This window comes from Pollicipes pollicipes, unplaced genomic scaffold (assembly GCF_011947565.3).
Source record: "Pollicipes pollicipes isolate AB1234 unplaced genomic scaffold, Ppol_2.1 Scaffold_6950;HRSCAF=8241_pilon_pilon_pilon, whole genome shotgun sequence".
Classification (NCBI taxonomy): Eukaryota; Metazoa; Arthropoda; class Thecostraca; order Pollicipedomorpha; family Pollicipedidae; genus Pollicipes; species Pollicipes pollicipes.
In genome coordinates, this window is record NW_023596968.1 from 244,994 (window position 1) to 266,647 (window position 21,654).

At 49.5% G+C, this 21,654-nt stretch overlaps 1 protein-coding gene across 1 annotated transcript; it reads right to left on the minus strand.

Moving 5' to 3' along the window:
• Positions 1–3,361: 3,361 nt before the first annotated feature.
• LOC119108884 (diuretic hormone class 2-like) lies at positions 3,362–5,418 on the minus strand. The gene is made up of 3 exons (XM_037232425.1): positions 5,306–5,418; positions 4,153–4,260; positions 3,362–3,488 (listed from the first exon to the last, which is right to left on the minus strand). The coding sequence occupies exons 1-3, from the start codon at positions 5,416–5,418 to the stop codon at positions 3,362–3,364; spliced, it is 348 nt and encodes a 115-aa protein (XP_037088320.1).
• Between the last annotated feature and the right edge of the window lie 16,236 nt (positions 5,419–21,654).

Sequence of the window (21,654 nt, forward strand, 5' to 3'; positions counted from 1 at the left end):
AACGATACACAATGGTGGAAGAAACATTCAGTGGCATTGTTATCAACATGCAAGTGAACACAAATCTCGCATCGTTTGCACCGGCAATCTGCTTTCAAACGGAGCGGGTCTTTGAAACAAAGCCATGGAAAATTGCGCGCATCAAGAATGCTGTATGTTTCCCGTGGTGCAATGATGTTTTATTATAGGTCATTCGACGCGTAATCGCACGGCAAACACTATGTCATAACTTAAAAAATTAGCGCATGTATAGTTTTTAAGTTATTGGAAAAAGATATTCACCAACGGCGCTTGATGTAGATTTTGCAATTGCTGCACAAACCGTTTGCATGCACAGAAACACTTGCTGATGCATTTACACACTAAATGGACCATGCCCCCTTTGATTCTAAAATGAAAAAAATCGCGTTTGGAAAATTTTCATTTTTTTCGAAATTTTAGTCGCACCCAAGATTGTTGGTCATCACCTGGTGATCGGAAACGTAGTCAACAAGCGATAATATCGTTTTACATCGTTTGCAAGTAAAAGCAGCCTTCTATTTTCACTGGTTCGAGAGATATGAGCGTGGAACGTTTTACTACAAAAAACGGCCGTTTTCAAATTCTGCACAGGTGTTGCGTTACACCTGTTTTGACGCAGAATTGCCTTCCCGTGCTATGGTGTGACATAAACTGCTCAGTGCCGATAGGTTTTCAGTTAGGTACAACCAACGTGAATTTTTGGCCAAAAATGACAATCTCGTGCAAAACGCGTCAACCGGCACAAAACATACATCCGCTTTGCACTCGTGCTGAATTTTCTATTGGCCCTCATTTGAGACGAAAAAACGTCCGTTCTGTATTTTGACTTTTTCGCAACAAAATGGCCGCGGCGAGATTCGCGTTCATTCGCATGTTGACAACAATGCCACCGAATGTTTGTTCCACCATTGTGTATCGTTTGCACCGGCAATCTGCTTTCAAACGGAGCGGGCCTCAGAAACAAAACCATGGCAATTTGCGCGCATCAAGAATGCTGCATGTTTCCAGTGATGCAATCATGTTTTATCATAAGTCATTCGACGCGTAATCGCACGGCAAACACGATGGTGTAACTTAAAGAATTAACGGATGTATAGTTTTTCAGTTATTTGAGAAAAACACTCACAAATGGCGCTCGATGTGGAATTTACAATTGCTGCAGAAACTATTTGCAAGCACAGAAACACTTGCCGCTGCATTTACACACTGAATGGACCATGTCCTTTTATTCTGAAATGAAAAATCGCGTTCGGAACATTTTCATTTTTTCGAAAAATGGTCACGCCTTAAGTTTTTCGTCATCACCTGGTGATCAAAAATGTAGTCAACATGTGGAAACATCGTTTTACATCGTTTGCAAGTAAAAGCAGCCTTCTATTTTCATTGGTTTCGAGAGATATGAGTTTGAAACGTTTTATTACCCAAAACCGGCCGTTTTGAAATTCTGCACAGGTGTTGCGTTACACCTGTTTTGACGCAGAACTGCCTTCCCGTGCTATGGTGTGACATAAACTGTCCAGTGCCGATAGGTTTTCAGCTAGGTACAACCAACGTGAAATTTTGTTGAAAATGGCCATCTCGTGCAAAACGCGTCACCCGGCAGAGAACATTCAACCGTTTTGTACTCGTGCTAAATTTGCTATTGACCCTCATTTGAGAAGAAAAAAACGTCCGTTTCTGAATTTGGACTTTTCTCGCAACAACGTGGCCGCGGCGAAATTTGTGTTGGCACGTTGGCGTTATCAAATGGAAAATTGCACGCGTGGTACTTTGTTCTCCTCCAAGACGCGCACAGCGGCCGGAACACATCCGCGGATATTGAAATCTAAGATCCATCTAGCCTTAGCTTTTAGCATCTAGTCTGCCCCTTTCCTTTCACATAGCACTTGGAATTCCGCAGCGGAATTTCATTTTTTCGGCTAATCATGGACTGAGCTGAAAAGAGTGATTTGCCGCGAAAAAATATGTAGGAAAATGAATTATTGGTGAATGTTAAGTGAAAACTCAACAATAGAAATAAAAACCATTATATTCGCTGTTCTGCGATTTCTACAAGATCGCAGAATACGACCAATGAGACCCTCCATCTGCTCCTCTGTGCTGGATGCCACCAGTAAGTGGCATGGGATGTGCATGTCGCGTGTGTTGTTTAATGCTGCTAGTGTGTGCTAGTGGGTCTTGCCAGCAGTCGCAGGAAGTATATCATGGGTCCGCTGGTGGGCGCGCTCGTCTATACACGCATTTTTACTGCGTTAGAGTCTTGGGAATTGTGGAATAACGCACTGGCAGCGTATTCAGAGGCCAATGCGCTGTGCCGTTCCCATTGTGGCTGATCTCGGATGGCAGGATCATGTGACCTCAGATCCACTGAAGATCAGATGGCCTAAAGTTGAGGAGCTGTACACTGAACACGAATATCGTAACGATGCAGCATGTTATCACCGCATTAAGGGCACCTGATGTGTTGTTAGGCACTGAAGAGTGCTCCATCGCTATGACCTGCCTGTCCGCCGCACGCTTGTTTAAGAGCTGACGGTCATCTGTGGCTTACCAGAATGCAATTTCTGCTCCTTTGTCGCAAATGATGATAATGGTCATTCATTAAAACACAGTGTCCACGAGGTAATATTTGTATTTGCAATAAACGGCAAAATGCTCTACATATTTGATTTAATCACCGAACAACTTTGTCTCACAGTGGCGCCTGTATGGTGCTGCCCATTGGCAAATTGCTACGTGGCGAAACTGATCTCCACATAGATCAGTGTCGCTACTGATTTTGCAGACGTTAGAGCCATGTGAACGTTCAAGTCATATCCCCAATTGAAGTGACTGCGAGAGATGCCCAATCACGTAAAACACGGCTTCCAAATGACGGCTACTCTTGACGTTAGGTGAGGCGCAGCAAAGTGAATGGTACACATCACACAATCCTGATCAACAACTCTCAATATATGGTTCCGACATGATGAAAACGATAAGGCCGTCCCGTGCGCGAGAAAACAATCAGCAAACTTTTGGCTGGCGGAGAAGTGACTGACCAGCAGCCATGCGGATCAGCGGGAGCAGCTGATCCTGCGGGTTCCACTGGGGCTCAGGCGGTTCCACCACTGATCACACCATCTGCAGCCTCTTCAGCAAGCTCCCAGGCATTTTCCTGGTTGGCTCATAGACCCGAGGCGGTCCATCCCGTCGGAGTCAGCTGATCACACATGACCACCGGATCCAGTCCGCCGAGGCTGACTGGGGGACGCTCCATCTGGTGCCGTCAGCTCCATACGGAACCGCCGGGGCAGAGGGGGGCACGTCAGATGGAGGTCAGAGTTTACAGATGGAGCGTCTACTCGACGGAGCGTCGCCGGCGGCCGGGTCCGCCCGGGAAGGCCGCCGCCGCCAGGCCCATCTTGAGCTTGGCCGCTTGCGTGGCCGAGAAGCCACGGCCCAGCCCGAAGTCCAGCCCGCGCTTGCTGAGGAGAAAAACGCCAGTCAGAAGTTGAAAGCTGCGCTCTTGCTGCGCTATAGACAGGGTACGCGTTGGACATTCAGCACATTTTAAAATTATGCGCGTGATTTGATTTCTCTGGATTGGGCCGTAAGAAATGAATTTCGTAACTTTTAACGCATAAGTTTTCCACTCAAGCAACGCATGTAGTTTACGTGTGAGCTTCCCAATGAGATAGGACACGTGACGATAGCTTAAAACATGTGTGCTTTTCAGGTCATGGTATGCTGCTTAAGTTGTCACCCATTTAAGGTATAGATCAAAACCCAATAGTAATCAAAAGAACGTCTCGTGTGAAACATCGGTCGCCGACAACGCCATTCATCAGCCTCAAATAAAGCAGGGATAAGCAACTCACATAAAAAGCAAGTGATTAAGCGCATTCGATCCTAACCATTTCGCCTCGTAGGTCCGTAAAACCGAGGTAAAATGCAACTGCTCTCTACTGCGATGTCCTCTCTCGGCCTGGCCACGATGCTCAAATAGGCAGGCGGCAGGCAGCGACATCTATTGGAGCCTTGGCGACCTACCCGGCGTATACGGACCGCGCCGCAGCAGGTGTGGCCGGCACATTGTTGTACAGGTGGAAAAACGGCACGTGTTTTCGGAAATATCTATCTAGTTCGTACTGGGCGAGGTTAGTCTCTTCTGCATCGTCGAGCGTGCGTAGCCGGCTGACCAGCTCGCTGACGTAGGGGTCGCTCTGGACGTTCTGCACATCGTCCGCCCATGAATTCCTGCACAGTGGAGATTAGCGTCAATCGGGCACTCCATGCGATCAACCGCATTACGAAAATGATTCGGAGCCGGATATAGATCAGTGCGCATCAAAACGTTATGGATCTAGGATGGCATTATGGGAAAAATTATGTACAAGATGTGCGGCGAGTAAACTGAAACATGCCTCCCCTTACATGCCCACCCACTGCGCTACACATACTGATACGGTACCACCAAATGGTGCTAGATGATGAGGCATGAATCGCCGAAACAAGAGAAGATTTCAGTATGCCGCATACATGTTTGGTTGGCATTTAACTCAACATTGTGGAAATCTACGAAAATTTGTCTTCCTGACATAGGACCTCCGTCGCGCTGTTCAATATCCCAATAAGGGTGCATAATTTTTTTAGGGAAGGTCAGTAATAGCTAGCCATCATTATTTAAGTTTTATGCCCCTAACCATCTAAGGTCCTATACAACGTTCGAGGTTAGGGGTGGGAGACATGGAACCCCATCCCTTCTTGGCTGCGCATACATTATTTTGCATGGTGCCCGTGGTATACCCTAGCCCAGTGAAAGAGGTTCATGCATTTTTTAATCACAATGAAGTTACATTTCTATTTGTGACACAGCCGGTCATATGCAAAGAATCTGCAAGCTTTCGTATGTCGTACTAGTGTCGTACCAGCCAGTACCTCATCAGCAGTTGCTAAATGTAGGCAATCATGAGACAAGCCATGCTAGAGTCGTAGGCCAGACAACAACCACTTGTCGTTTTCAGACAGCAGCAACACAGCATTGTAGTTATGACCTAATGCGCTATTGATAGTAAATAAACACGGCTGTTTACACTATCGACAAAAATATATTAAATCAAGACATTGTTGGACTTCACTACACCCAGTTGCAAAGCATGACAAACCATGAACAAGTGCATTAAACTGAGTCCCGTGGGGATCATACATTTGTCAGGACAGCTGTCTGCCTTCGAAACCAAAACCTGAAGCCCAAACTTTTCCAGCTGCTCCTCCTTCCTCACACACACACGGAGTTACCGACCTCTCGGCGTCCTCCCTGTGCATGCTGGCGTTGCTGAAGGACCAGCAGAAGACGAAACAGACGATGACAGCTAGCCAGACGCTGGCGCTGACAGCGGATACGTGACGAGTCATGAGCCTGAAACGAGGACAGGTCTGGGTCAGACAAGGGTCAGATGGCAAGGTCAAGTCAAGGTCAGGCCAGTTTCAGGTCAAGCCAAGGTCAGACTCAAGTCGGACCAGTGATATTGTGGGATAATGGTCAGATTGCAAAACATCTCATGTTGGACAGCCATAGTTTACGTGCAGTGCGCTGTGTTAGAAGCATATAGCGGAATAATGTTCCATAATTATGTTGTGGCTGTTAAAAGATGTATTTTTCAATAGTCAGAATCAGGTTTACGGCAACCACCTGAAGGGTAGATTGTCCTGTCATTGCATGAGGGTTAGCAAGGCCGCAGCCAATACCGTCCACCAGTGAAATCTACGCCGAAGCTGCACCAGCACCCCGCTGGTGGAAGCCGAGCTGGTAGATTGTACCTCAGTACACCATCCCGCCTCCCTCCCACCTCTGTGTGGGTCTGGTAAAGACCATCTGGTCACGCAGCAGTGGCTCGGGGCAAGATGACGGTGACCGTGGTGTGTTTACTGTTCGCAGGACAGGGCCTCGAGCATTCGATCCCAAACCATGAAAGCTTGACTACCAACCAGACCAAACCGAAAGGTCTCGGCCGCTTCCATGGTTATTAATGTGTGCGTGATAATTCCGGGGCGTACATTACCAGAAAGCTCTATGCTAAACATGGATTTTAGCTGTAAAGAAAGCTTCCAAAGGCTCCGAACCTCAGTTCTGTGGAAGTAAAATGAAACCTTGATCTGATGCATGGCGTTCCATTTAAAGACCCGTGCGGCTGAGAATATCAATGATAAATTTAAACCACGATCCAAGTTCCTTGCAAAATGCAGTATATCCTACTAAGGCATTTGACAAAGATGTTTGTAGCAGCACAGCTCATTCTCAATGAAATTTTTCCAGGCGTGATTTAACTACAGCTCACCACAACACATAAATCATCCATTGCAGAACAGTGGCAGCGTTAGTCAGCTCATAGCATAAGCAAAAATACGCTGCATAGCGTAGCATAGCATAGCATAGCATGAGTACAGTACAAGGAACGCCCTTTTAGGCCACTGTGTGTAAGGACCATGACTTACTGAGTCACCTGGGAGTGACAATGGCAGCTTGGTTGGAAGCTGTGCTAATGACGGCTTGGCTGCTATGGAGCTGCTCATTATGAGAAGTAATTAATATTTCACTGAACGGCTGCTTACAGTTGCTTCGTATGCACCATGAGATGACAAACGTCCACTTAGCCTCTTACATTACGACAAGCATGCCCGTTCACGTATACCTGTACACTTTTCGTTGTTAAGCACTAAAAATGAACTTGAACACGCGCTCGCGTGGCCGGCTTGATACCATTTGCTCGTGTGGGGATTGATTTGAACTCCCCTGACATTTCAGCAGCTAAGAGAGCGAGAGGCACCAACTTCACAGGATGTGTTGGCCTGTACTTAGACTCATTTAGGTCAAAGTTTGAGACTCCTAGGTCATGATCTTCGGGTCAAGAAAGGTCGAACAAGATCAATCTCCAGGCTGGTCTAATAAGTGCCCTCAGAACCTAGATACCTATTCTAAGCAAAAGATTGCAAGATTTTTTAATGCTAGTTACCTTGCTTGACTTTTCGAAGGCAATGGTGACAAAAATCGTACCGGGCTCCTTTGAGTTTCGCATCTGAATAAGCGACAAAAATTACGCTGGGTAGTATGTTCCGATAAAAAAAATGTTGGCCTGAGTCATTTTAGGTCGGTGAACTATTCTGATATTTGAGAAATGCATGGAAGATGTATAATGCGGCTCATAACATCAATACATCTGGAATGAGCATCAGACACTATCCCATGTAGCAAGTCCCAAAGTACTAGAACAGATTGACTTTGATCTTGGCTTCACCTTCAAAACTGACCTTAGGTCAATCAGATTTGCTCATTTACCTACTGTGTTGCCTAAGGAAGTATCTCAGAGATGCACGTTCTCGTCTAACACTCCTTTGTTGCATCAAATTGAATGACTCCCTAGAGAATGACTTCGCAGAATCCATGCCCTATTTTGACCTACTGTAGGTCAATGGCCTTACAAGGTGCATTTGAATTTTTAAAAACCAAACGATCCGCTATTCAATTGTTTACAGCTATGCAAAATGTGGCGCAGCTGCGCAGCGCCGTTGGGAAAGCATTCTGGAAAACCTTCGAGGGTCAATTTGACCCTCCACCAGAGCGCGTGTTAAGGCACTCTCATAACGGCACTAGACGTCCGTCTCCCAGGACAATTCATTTGAAATGTGCACACGTAAGAGCGTCTTTCGGATTGTTACACGTGTGTGTTCTGAACTCTGAGAGGTCAGCAGCGTGATACTCACTCGGTGCTTGTCCCGGGAGGAGATCGCCTCGTGGTCGACGCTGTGCTGCTCCACCGCCGACTGCAATGCTGGTGCCGCCTCTCCGGCATCTTATATTCAATTCCCCACGAGACAGCGGTGACCAATGGACCAATGGGGCGAGGTCGCACCGCCAGCCAATCAGAACAGCGCATGGCCCACGCGAAACCGGACCCGTTCAATTAGCCAGGTGATTTCAGAACGGTTGCTAATGAATTCAAAGGATTTAACCAGAGATTGCGCTGCCAAACCTTACCTTGTAGTTAGATATATAGAAAGAAGGGCTTTGCCCTGCTTCAGATACGTGTGCTATACTCGGCTATTGCAGGGACGTTCTCCTTATGCAGCAGTCGGTTGGTCGGTCGGTCAAGATCGGTCTGGTATGGGCCGTATGTGAGCAGACAACTCACCACTGGTACTTGAATTGCGGCAGCGGTTTGAGTTGAAGCGTAGTACCTGACGATCGAACGCAAAAGTGGAATTCCCTAAGTTGCTCAGTGCATTGGCAAGGAACATTATTCACATACGTAGGACGGTGGTGCTAGCTTTATTCCTTGGAGAAAATCCAGGAGAATGGAGATGTAGTCGGGTAACATTTTGGCAATATGCCTTTTTTTGAAACAATGGCCGAAGTGTATGAAGCGGCAACACACCTCAGTTATTGTCTGGATAAAGGCATTCTGCTGAAATATTAACCCAACGTTATCTCCATTCTCTTGGTTTTTCCCCGAGGAAAAAGGCTAATGCTACTGCCTTATCTATATAAAAGTAAAATCATTTCAGCTTTTAGGGGTCTGTCGCAGATGAAAATGGTCTCACCGGTTTTGTTATCTTCAGGCCGTGCTTAAAGCACAATCGCTAAACTTAATGGTAACTGCGATTCCATCAATCTCGGCTTATTTCTGTCCGCCACTGGATTATGGTACTCACAACAGCAGTATGCCAACAGTGTACGTTGCGTTTGGGCTGTGTCGGCGATATGCGGCAGTTTAGATCAACGCTCGACTGAACACCAATGCACCAAAGGCATTTTTCAAAAACAACAGTATCGTTCTGGTGGGGTCAAGAGTAAATGTAATGAAACGAATCGCGGATGAAAACAAAAATTGTATGACTAACAGCCAAACGTGTTGGGGGTATGGAGAATGCCACCGTAACGTGAACGTAAATGTAAACGCAAACGTAAACGTAGCGTAACGTGACGTAAACGTACACTGGCCAGATGGATCGCGCTTGGACAGATACATGTGGACATGTTTTCCACAGTCGGATTAACGCGCGCCTGGGTGGCCGGTTGCATGCTCTTCATTTTGGTGTTGGTCAATCTGATCCCCCCCCCTTCCCAGAGGTCTCAGAAAATAGGACCTAGAGACACTAAATTTACAGGGTGTGTTGGCCTGTACTTGAATGTATTTTTGTCACCCCTTGAGGTTCCTAGATCACGATCTTAGGGTTAAATAACGTCACACAAGATTATATTCCAGGCATATGTCGAAAGTGATCCAGACCTTCTCATGCAAACACCACTTGTTCTAATGAAAAGGTCACTGGTGCTCACGTAAGGTCAGTAACCTTGCATGAACTTTCCAAGGTCATAGTGACAAAAATGCTAAAGAACTGTTTTGATTTTTTGCATTTAATAAGCGCCGAGTAATGAAACAGGTTGTTTATGCCTGAATCTGACCTTTGGCCCTGACCCCAGGTCAGTGAAATTTGTTAATACAGTTGTTGTGCCGCCTAGGAACTATCATAGAGATGCATACCAAACAATCTGCTGGTCAATTGTCTACAGCTATGCAAAATTTAGCGGCTATGTCGCGCCGTTTGGAAATCCTTTCGGTGAGACCTTTCCGGGTCAAATTGACTTCGCTCCCGAGCAAATGTTAAAACGTCGCGCGCACCCCAGAGGCCATAGCCGCACGTATCTCGCGCACAGCGATGTTCCACTCAGTAAGGGTCTGAGGTGCTTATCCCTCTCATTTGAGATATTTTGGCGGCGGGCGCGTCAGGGGTTCGGCGTGATGTTGATTTTCGGCACGAACGGTCACCATACTGATTGGTGATGAGACCCCCGTTGTCCAGCAATACACCAATTTCAGTTCTTCAAAGTTGGCCAGCGTGGTATGCCCTCAGATGGGCTCAAACCACCAACCTTCCGGTTAACAGCCGAACGCGCTAACCAAAAGCACCACGGAGGCCAATGCTATGTCAAATTCGACTCAAAATCCGTTTGGCTGCTTGGTCCATTTTAAAACGTCGACCGGCCGGGAAGTAATGACGCTCAAGTGCTGGCCCAACACACAATGTCCTCAACACGCTGACTGCTGTACCGTCTTCCTGTTCACAGTCTCACGAATCGCCGTGCCTTATGCAGGGCCTTTTCCTGTTGTTCCCGTTGTTTGCATGTCCCAGGACCAGGGGCGTCACTTTGTATACTGATGCTGACTTGAGTCCACCCAATGAGCCCCCCCCCCCCGCAGTGAATATGGACAAAAAAGAATTATTGGACCAGGGAAATGCAAAACATTTTCGTGAAATGTTAGTACACTTGTTGCCTGAAGAAGTTGCGATTGGTTTTATGTTGATTTTGTACGGCATAGCATCCCGTAGATACCTTACATGTCTTGTATTCATCCCAACTCCTTTATACATTAGACCAGTCTACAAAAGTATGCATGTTTTTCACCAGATAATACCTTGGATCAAGACAAAAATATAGCTGCAATATGATACAGCTTTTATACATGTAGGGTGGTTGGTTTTAAGGCACAAGGTCTTTACAAGGTCGGAAAATGACTACCACGAACGTCAAAATTCAACAACATGGCAAGAACATCATCACCGTAGCGGGATTTCAGCAAAGGCAAGACTTGGTCCATGAAATATCCCGCACATAAGACGAGCCCTTTAGGATGCGGGGCACGTCACGAGTGCAGCTCTTCTGATCCATTCTTCTTCAGCTGTGAAACATTCCCTTTGACACTCGCCTGGAAGGCCGGCTGAAAACCCTGCGCTCGCGTGGGGGGTCAATTTAACCCCTGAGAACTGTGGGGTCAAATGAGGTCAAGCAATGTCAAACTCCAGATTGGTGTGTTAAGTGCCTCATATCTCTTTATGCAACCGCCGTGAAGCTAGGCACCTGCTCTAATCAAAAGTTAAATGAGGTCAGTGACCTTGTTTTTCCTTGATGTGGTCTAGGTAACAAGATATCTGCAAGATTGCTCAGTTATTGCAAGATAAATAAGCGTCAGGGATTACGCTAGGTGATACATCCCTAAAATCGAAGTGTTGAACTGGGATACATTTCGTTGACCCAAGTTCTAGTAGTAAGCTCAGAACGAAGTCAAGGCTAACCTGTTTTTTTCTCGAGAGCTTGATTTTGTGGGGTCGTTTCTGGTGCTTGCTTCGAATCTATTGATGACAGGGCCCGAAACAGACATGTACAACCACCCCGCTCGTGTGGGTGGTCAATTTGACCCCTGAGAGCTTCAAAAAACTAAGATAGCTAGAGGCGCTAAATTCACAGGGTAGATTGAACTATATGTAGTTGCACTTGTATTAAAATTTCAGGTTCCTAGACTATAACCTAGGGTCAAATGATATCAAGCAATGTCAAACCGCAGATTGGTGCATCAAGTGCACCATATCTCTTTATGCAACTGCCGTGAAGCTAGGCACCTGCTCTAATCAAAAGGTAAATGAGGTCAGTGACCTTGTTTTCCTTTGATATGATTCAGGTAACAAGATATCTGCAAGATTGCTCAGTTGTTGCAAGATAAATAAGCGTCAGGGATTACGCTAGGTGATATATCCCTAAAATCGAAGTGTTTAACTTGGTCTTTTAGGTCAGTGACTTACTCCGATCTTGAATAAGCCCGTAGATCATGTCTGTTTCGGGCCCTGTCATCAATAGATTCGAAGCAAGCACCAGAAACGACCCCACAAAATCAAGCTCTCGAGAAAAAAACAGGTTAGCCTTGACTTCGTTCTGAGCTTACTACTAGAACTTGGGTCAACGAAATTCGTTTTGTTTGTAATTTCACTTGGTTAATTACCTAAGAAACTACCTTAGGTATTTATGGCTTCGTCCAACACTCCGTCGTTGCATCATATTGAACGATTCCGTAGAAACGTCGTTCGCTGACAGCGATGGCGTGAGCCGCTGTAGGCTCGCAACCTTTCAAGGTGAATCTTATTTTTAATCTTAGACGATCCATTACTTAATTCTCTGCAGCTATGCGCATCATGTTAAGTGTCATGTTTTCGAATCAGTTACGTTGCGGCTCTATCTTTGTCGTGTCCAACACCTTCACATTTGTTTCCAGCTGAGAAGTGTATAGTTGCAATTATCATAAAACATGGTAAATGATCTCGGAAATTAGCGCAATGCTAGACATGAAACTCTTTGTGTAAAGCAACATGTCTTGCAAAAAATAATATATGTCTAAATTTGTTATGTCCACCACCTTAGCTGAGATTTAACCTGTTTGGTGCAGGACGGGGGAGCGGGCAGGAGCATGACCCATCATCCATTCATTGGGTCCGGTGGACGATGGGCCCCTCGGTACCCGCGATCAGTGGCCCGATGATATTGACCGAATGCCGAAAGTGCCAGTTTGCGGTCGCATTAACAAGCGCTCGGGTGGGAGTCAAATGAACCCCTCCCCGAAGCTTTTCAGAAATGGTTTCTAAAGGTGCGGCGTAGCCGCGCTAAATTTTGCATCGCTGTAGACAATTGAATAGCGGATTCTTGGGTATTAAAATCTAGCTACATCTTGTAAGGTCGCTGACGCACGACATGTAAAAGTCAGGCGATAAATTCAGCGAAGGGAATCGCTTAAACTAATGAAACAACGGGATGTTGGACGAAACATACATTTCTTCGATGCATTTTTAGGCAACGCAACAACGAGACAAATTTCATTGACCTAGGGTCAGGTATCAAGGTCAGACGAAGCTCAAAACCAACCTGCATTATTACTTTAGGTTTGCTGTGGACAGTAGGTAGAGCTAGTGTTACTTTCTAATTTATTGATCACATGAACCGCATCAAACGTATTCCACGGACTTCTTAGGGGTTAGAAAACGTCACTGACCAAGAATGACCGAGGTTAACTTTTTTGGAACAAACAGTCCAGCGTAGTTTTTGTCGCTTATTCAAATGTAAAACTCGAAGCAGTTTTGTACGATCTTTGTCACCGTGAACTTTGACAGGCTAAACAAGGTCAATGACCTTAATGAGTATGCAGTCTTTTGCTTAGGACAGGTGTCTAGGTTTTTGGGATGCTTCAGAGACCAACCTAGTTTCACATTGTTTGAACTTGTTTATACCGAAGGTCATGACCTAGGAACCTCAAACTCTGCACGAAGTGAGTTCACGCACAGGCTAGTACACCCTGTGAATTTGCTGTTTCTGGATTTCGTAGTTCCTTAAGCTTCACGGGGTCAAGTTGCCCCCCCCCCCCTCTTCCCCACCCACCCACCTGAGCGAAGGGTATCCAGCCTGCCGCCCGGACGCGTGTCAAGAGGCTGCGATTCGCAGCTTCCCGCCCTCTGATGTCAACCAGAGGGCCTCTCGTGCCCATTGGAACAGTGGGCATCTCTGTTGACAAGCCATACCAAACAGTCGGCTCCATTTCGGTATGGGTCCATTTTCCAAGCAGGGACTAGACCGGGGTCCGCAATTGCCACTGAATAACTCTTGCACTAATCGGGGTCCCTGAAACTATGACCGGCTCCTCTGACGATCAGGGGCCCAAAGGGTTTAAACGGGGATCACTTTTTGTCGTTAAAAATCTTGACTGCGGCATGTCTTTCACCTGCGCAGTTTTGAATCTGTTGCTCTGAATACACTGGCAGATAAAGCAAGGCGAAAAATAGATATTCCACCTTCGCGCCGAGTCCATGGTGCTATTAGTGCTAACCCGTACCAAATATCAATCTATCCATTGTACGGATGAAAACTAAAGTTCGGAACACGTTCCATGCGGAGGTATTGATTTCATAAAGCATTGAAAAACACTGCCTCCTGATTCATGGTCACTTTTGCTCTCCCTTTGACCGCCACTTGGTGTTAGCTGCTCGTCCAATGTCTCGTGACTGATGGAAACTGTAACGTCGAGCGTCAGTGCTGCTTCCTTAACGGCTGCAAGGAAACGTGCTCAGGGCGGTTTTATCTATTTTTCATTCACTGTCTCGAAAAAAATAACAATTTTGGGAGAACATGGGTGGACCACATCAATGACAATTGTGGGCCTGGTTTCCATCTGTGCGGAGTCCCCCATATATCTATGGAAATCATGACGAAAAATCCGGTTATGCTACTGACGTTATTGGCCTAGAAAATCCAAATGGGCCACTGTAGAATCCCCAGAGGTCACGGTCGCGGCTCCCAGCAGCGGCGACACCGGCCCCGCGGCTGATTGCGTCTGCTTCGTTGAAGGAGTTTGAGGCGTGGAGAAACAAGTTTGACGGCTACCGTCTACTCGTGGGCCTGGACGACCTATCCCAAGCGGAGCAGAGGGCTGCTTTGCTCGCGCTGCTGGATGACGACTGGGTCAGGGTTGTCAGATTCGGGCTGCCTCAGTCGACGGGCGCGGCGATCGACGAGATCGTCCTGGACATGCAGCAGCATCTACGTCGCCAGCGCAACATCATCATCGATCGTTGTGACTTCAACACGCGCGTGCAGCAGCAGGGCGAGACATTCGACGAGCTTCTCTGCGCGCTGGGGGAGACAGCGTCGTTCTGAGACTTCTGCACGCTCTGCATCGATGACCGGCTCCGAGACCGGCTGGTGGTCGGCGTTTGAGATGAGGACGCCAGGCGCCGGATGCTGGAGATGCCGGAGCTGACGCTGCAGTCGGCAGCCCACATCTGCCGTGCGTCTGAGAACGCCAGCAGCAGCACGTCAGCCATCTGGCAGCCGGTGACGTCATTGCTGGCCAAGCCATCCCGATACCAGCGAGATAAGCGATCGTCGTCAGCGGTGAAGTCTGGAGAGAAGTGCGCCCGCTGCGGCAGAGCGGCTCACCGGGATGAGCAGAGGTGTCCGGCGGTTGGGCGCCCATGCTTTCACTGCCAGGAGCAGGGACACTTCACGGCTGTTTGCCGGCGCCAGCATGCTGAACCACAGAGGCGCGGCAGGAGCAACAGTCGGCGCAGTCAGGACCGCCGAAGCGGTTCACGGGTTCAGTCACCCGTCCAGGTTGTGCAGCAGGTGACGGCAGCGCCGGCCCAGGGCGTCAGACGGGTTCCCGACGTCCGTGTACGAGGCGTCTCGGCGCGCTGTTTGCCACGGGTCGAGCTGCAGCTTTATCGACCGGGCGGAGGCGGAACGATCACGACCTACTGGACGCCCGACACCGGAGCTGAGACGTCGGCTGTGTCGCTGCGGTATGCCGAGAGGTTCGGCATCAGGCGGAGCAATCTGACGCCACCGACAACCAGGCTGCTCAGAGCGGACAGCAGGGACATGCAGTGCTTCGGCATCTGCAGCCTCACACTTCAGCTCGGGCGAGTTCAATACACCGTAGAGGCGGCGGTCGTGAAGATGCCGAATGCCGCTGCTCTCGTGGCACGACAGCGTCAAGCTCGGCATTCTTCCCGAGAACTACCCTCAGCAGAAAAAGGCGATGGCGATGACTGCAGCTGCTGGAGATGTTGTTGGAGATGCTGCTGGAATTGCTGCTGAAGAGGATGTCGACCGGGAGGAGGCCGATGACGACCATAGATCTTCAACACGAGATAGCCGATGTGTGAAGACAACGACGCAGAAGATGCCGCCGCGGTGGAGTCCCAAGACGGTGGGAGCGGCATCTCGCGGAGTACCGCCGCTCCACGACAGACAGGAGCACTTCAGCCAAATGAAGGCCGCCTTCCCGCGGGTGTTTGATGGTTCAGGTCCCCTGCGGGAGATGGCTGGCGGAACAATGAAGATCGAGCTCACGGAAGATGCCGTCCCGCTCGCGACCCACGCCCCTCGCGCCATCCCGTTCTGTTGGCGTGATGAGGTACGGGAGCAGCTTGACGACATGATACGGAAGGAAGTCATCGAGACAGTGGGTCATCCGACGCTCTAGTGCCATCCTCTGGTGCCAGTGCCCGAGACGTCAGAGAACGGAGCGGTGTCTGGATGTCGCCTGACTGTCGACTTCACCAGGCTGAACAAGTTCGTAAAGAGACCCGTGCATCCCGTGAAAGCATGCACGACGCGGTGGCATCCATCGGCACAGAGGCCAGATTCTTCACCAAGCTCGACGCAAAGGCCGACTATCGACAGATCCCCATCAGAGAGGAGGACAAGGACCTCACCACCTTCATAACGCCGTGGGGACGGCTCTGGTTCCGGAGGGCGGCCATGGGACTGGTCTCCTCTGGTGACGTCTGCAGCCAGAGAGGCGACCAAGCCCTGGGAGACGTGCCACGGACTTGCAAGGTCGTCGATGACGTCATCGCATGAGACTCCGTCTACAACGACCATCTTCGGCACGTCTGGAACATCCTCGCCGGCTGTGAAGACAACGGAATCACTCTCAACGCGAAGAAGTGTGTCTTCGCGGCAGAAAACAGTGGACTTCTGTGGCTTCACAGTCGGAACCAGTGGCTACACGCCGGACAGTAAGAAGACGGCGGCGGTCTCCAATTTCCCACAGCCGGAGTGTCTGACGGATCTCAGGTCCTTCCTCGGCCTGGTCCATCAGATGGGAGCGTTCTCTCCAGACGAAGCGCGCGCCGCAGAGCCGCTGCGTCAGCTCCTCCGTCCAAGGAACGCATGGCTGTGGACAGAAGAGCACACCAAGGCCCTCAACGAGGTCAAGACGGTGCTGGTATAGCCGCCGGTTCTGGGTTTCTTCGACCCGAATAGGAGGACGGTCCTTGAGACAGACGCAACACGCCTGAAGGGCCTCGGTTTTTGTCTCAGGCAGCAAGATAAAGCAGGAAACTGGCGCCTGATCCAGTGTGGATCACGCTTCATGACAGACACAGAAACGAGGTACGCCGTAATCGAAGTCGAGATGTTGGCCATCGTCTGGGCCATGAGGAAGTGTGCCATCTACCTGCAAGGGATACAGAAGTTTGAAGTCGCTACCGCTCACCGGCCACTCATCCCCATTCTGAACGGGGAGAGTCTACAGGATATTGTCAATCCTCGTCTCCAACGCCTGCGGGAGTGCCTGGCGCCCTACAACTTCGTGGCAGTATGGAGGCAGGGGAAGCTGCACGCCATTCCCGACGCCCTGTTGAGGCACCCGGTCGAGAAGCCCACTGGAGATGACGAGACCACCGGAAAGGAGATCTCCTGCCAGCTCTCCAGCATGGTGATCCATGCTGTGACCAGCACCGACGGAGATGGGCAGCTGCATCACCGTTCGAGGACACGGCGCTGTCGGCGGTGCAAGCGGCTTCAGAGCGCGATCCTGAGATCTTGGCCCTCAAAGAAGCCGTGCTGTCTGGCTTCCCTGACCACAAGTCCGAAGCAGACCCACAAGTTCGACCATACTGCAACATGCGGGATCGACTGGCGGTAGACGGTGACCTGGTCATCTGCGGACAGCGGATCGTCGTCCCCAGCAGCCTGCGACGGGACGTTCTGGAGAAGCTGCATGCCAGCCATCAGGGGAAGAAAGAACAAAAAGAACAGCGAGACAGGTGGTCTACTGGCCAGGTATCGACCACGACATCTCCAACGTAGTGAAGGCCTGTCAAGAGTGTCGGCTTCATCTCCCGAAGCAACAGAAGGAGCCGATCATCCAGATGTGTCTGCCAGCAAGAGTCTTTGAAGTCGTCTCGGTGGATTTCTTTGAATATGGTGGGCGTCCGTACCTGGTGTACGCCGACAGGCTGTCGGGATGGCCCTGGGTCTCTCACATGGGCCGGACGGCATCAGCACATCAGCTGACAACCAGTCTTCGGCAGGTATTCGCGTCGACTGGAGTGCCCAGTGTGCTCCTGAGCGACGAAAGACCCCAGTTCGCGGCCAAGAAGACCAGAGACTTCCTGGCCAAGTGGGGTGTCAAGCACCAGCTGTCCTCGCCGCATTACCCTCAGGCGAATGGGCACGCGGAAGCAACAGTGAAAGCCGTCAAGAGGCTCCTCAAGAAGGTGACTGCCAGCGGTGGCCTCGATACGGACGCATTCGCGGAGGGGCTGCTGGAACTTCGAAACTCTCCGAGAGCGGACGGACGATCGCCAGCTCAAGTGCTCCTCGGCCATCCGCTGAGGTCGATGATCCCAGCTCACCACAGCTCCTTCGCCAAGTGCTGGCAAGAGCGTGCTGATGTATGCGACCGGCGCGCAGCGGAACGACGTCGCAGAGAGGCTGACTACTACGACGCTTCAGCACGTTCACATCGCCCTCTACAGCTGGGTCAACACGTGCTGCTCCAAGACCCCCGCATCGGCCTCTGGGACAGCACCGGTGTCATCAGCGGAGTCAGCCAGCAGCGCCGCAGCTTCCTGATCCGCGCACCATCTGGACGCGTATACTGACGGAACAGGCGCTTCCTGCGTCCGTCACGTTCACTGATCTCGGGGGGCATCAAATCGCCAGCGGCTACACCAGCGTGTGAACCAACGAGTTCCGTCGCTGTGGCAGTGGCGCACCCGACGTCTGATGCGCCAGCGTCCCTGGATGTGGAGCGGGCGCCGCATGAAGCTGCAACAGAGCAGCCTGGAGCGCCGCAGACGTCACCTGAAACAACTCGGACGTCATCTGAGACGGCCCTATCACTGCCTGAGACTACAGCATCATCGCATGGAGCGGAGCAGACGTCACCTGTAGCTGTGCAGGCGTCATCAGGACCTGCAGCGAACAGCGAGGCTCGCTCACACTCGGCACGCCCATCACCGCAGACCGCAACCGCACCGTTGCGCCGAGGAGAGCGCAACAGGCGGAGGCCAGAGAGGCTGCAAGTGCGGTGGGGTACATGTACTTACCAAGAGTGATCGTCGCACTGAAGGTGATGTTATGGGATGCATTTTGCGGCCCCGGGGAGGGGAGATGTGATGCAATTGTGCGTGTCGTTTTCTTTTGCGAAGTGCGTTGTTTTGTTTTGCGTTTTTTGGCAACAATGCACCCTGTGATCCCAGAGGGGAGGTGTAATGTTCTGAAGGGCCACGTGGCGGCGCTAGTGCTGCCCCCGCCTGATTTGAAGAGATACAGTTCTAAGCCCGGATCCGCCGTGTCTGGACGCTCCGCCGAGCCGTGTACCGACAGAGCACGGACTGAGAACATAACAGCAAGCAAGCTGGCTCTCGACCAAGCCAGATCAATATCGTTATTTTTTAAACGTGCATGGTTTCTTTGGTCCTCAGCCATGCCTCCCGCTACAGCGCTAGCATGTTCGCAACACATGGCCCGCGCGTGATGTACACAGTTGGCATGGTGCTAGGCTGTACGTTAAAAGCCATGGGGGATGAAGAGAACTGGGGTCACAGAACGAGGTATAGGATTAGACTTCTTAGCACGGACTTAACATTTTAATTCCATTGAGATTATTGTCATCCGCGTCAGATCCCATATAACTGAATGTTGCCACTTTTGGGTTTGGTCGTTGACCGTAACACGGGGACTCAACCTCCTCTCGCAATTCAAATAGTACTAATTTGTCATCCTCTCACATATAACCCTGCCAGGCCGACCTTTGCAGCATTGCTGCTGCATTAAGAGGAGACCCCTGCAAGAGGCGATTGCAATAAGCGTATCAAAAGCAGGGCTAAGTCGCTTTGTTCCACGCATCTACCTAAAGGCCAACGTTTTGGTAGACCTCTGGTAAAACTTTTCGTTTGAGCCTAGAGGGTGTTCTACAATTACATGGGGTTTTGAACTGGACCAGGCATATTAAAGGCCTTTTGGTGCTGTTCACGATCATATTTTGTTTAAGGCCTAAGCCCCTCTAGTTTCCGACCTACACGCCCGCCAAAATCGGGAAGGCATGTCGGGTGTAGCATTTCAAAAACACCCAGGCAATCATAACGTCATGATAACGTTGTTTAAATCCTACCATTCCATACACCATGTGACAATTATGGCCGAGAAAAACATTGTCATTGTCACTGTTTTGAAAAAAGAAATCCCAATAATTGTCGAGGCGCTCATATCCCACGTTCGTGAGCGCGATTTCCGGACATAACGGCCGTCAATTGGCTCTTAATCAATGTTGTGCAAGGCAGGATGACGTATCCAAGCCATGGCACTTTAAGGAGCATGTTCACTAACAGAAAATTGTGCTGTCTAGAGCAGTCTTTTCCACATAAAAGGTATTCCAACAGTTATGAGATAGTTTGTTTCACTACATATGATGCTTACTTCAACATTTTAAAATGTGAAGCATTTCCTTTAATTTCATCGACAGATTTTTGGAAACCACCCGGCTAGTGAACGGGTCCGGTTTCGCGTGGGCCGAGGGCTTTTCTGATTGGCTGAGGGCGCGGCCTCGCCCCATTGGTCAATTGGTCGCCGCTGTCTCGTGGGGAATTGAATATAAGGTGCCGGAGAGGCGGCACCAGCATCGCAGTCGGCGGTGGAGCAGCACAGCGGCGACCACGAGGCGATCTCCTCCCGGGACAAGCACCGAGTGAGTCTCACGTTGCTGACCATCAGCGCTGTTATGGGGGCGTTTCAAGGTAAATTTCAAGTACTTAACAGTGGAGGGTGCGTGCATATAAGTGAGCGGACATGCTTGTTATAACATATAAGGCTAAGGGGGCATTTTCCATCTTGTAACGTGTACAATGCTAGTTGTCAGTAACCTCTTGGTGAATTATTGATAACTTTCATTATTGGGCAACTCAATAGCGATCAAGCTTTCACTGCCACTTTCAGATGACAGTAATTTTCGTGAGAAAAAGTGACATCAAAGTCGTCCATTGTATTTTTCTGGGTACCGTCCATGTTTTTAGCGGACTCTAACGTTGCTGCTGTTGTCCAAATGATCACTTATGTGTCGTGGTAAACTGTAGTTAAATCTCGCTCGGGGAAATTTCGCTGAGAATACATTGTTCTGTTACATGTCACATTATTACGTAGCTGAATTTGACATAGTGCAGTTCACAAATAGCTTAAACTGCAATTTAAGCTTTCTAACGATGTGCTGGGCACCATGAGTCTTTAACTGGAATGTCATGCACTAGCAGCAGCTTTCAGTTTATTTTCACAAGACTGAGGTTTGGAGCCTTTAGTAGCGATTTTGCACAGATAAAACGTATGCATAAAAAAACGTTTCTGAACACTGTTCAGACAGTGGAAAGCTAAGAACGAATCAGTCAACCAACCTATGGCCAGATATCAACCTGGAAGCAATCGAGACTTTTTGGTCTGGTCTGGTTGGTTGCCTAGCTTCCACGGTTTGCGATCGAGCCTTTCATCCGGAGGCCATGATCGAGTGCCTGTCCTGCAAACAGTAGACAAACCAAGGTCACCTCCGACCTGTCCCGAGCCAATGCTGTGAGTGACTGCTGCTGAGTGACCAGACGGTCTTAACCAGGCCCACACAGAGCTCCGTTCAGTGCAGCCCGGCTCAGTGACCACCAGCCTGCCCCAGACTGACGACGGTTGCCCACGTGCCGGTCACTGAACGCTCACATCCGGCCGGGGACGGCCTGATGTACTGCGGTACAGCCTACTAGTCCAGCTTCCACCGGCTGGTTGCTGGTGCAGCTTCGGTGCAGACTTGGCCGGTGCAGTGTTGGCTAAGGCTTCACTAACCCTCATACAATGGTATACAAATCATAGAATGATGTACAAATCATACAAAAAATACAAAAAAGCATACAAAAGGACAATCTTACTTCAACGTGGTGGCCTGAAAGCTGATTCGTTCTATCAAAATACACATATCCAGTCACAACATAACCCTGGAAATTATTCTG

Excerpts from the sequence above, each read along its gene's own strand:
- LOC119108884 (XM_037232425.1), bottom strand. The coding sequence starts at position 5,418 with ATGACTCGTCACGTATCCGCTGTCAGCGCCAGCGTCTGGCTAGCTGTC. Across the intron at positions 4,261-5,305 it reads CACAGGGAGGACGCCGAGAG|GAATTCATGGGCGGACGATG; the intron begins GTCGGTAACTCC and ends TCCACTGTGCAG. Across the intron at positions 3,489-4,152 it reads GAAGAGACTAACCTCGCCCA|CAAGCGCGGGCTGGACTTCG; the intron begins GTACGAACTAGA and ends TTTTCTCCTCAG.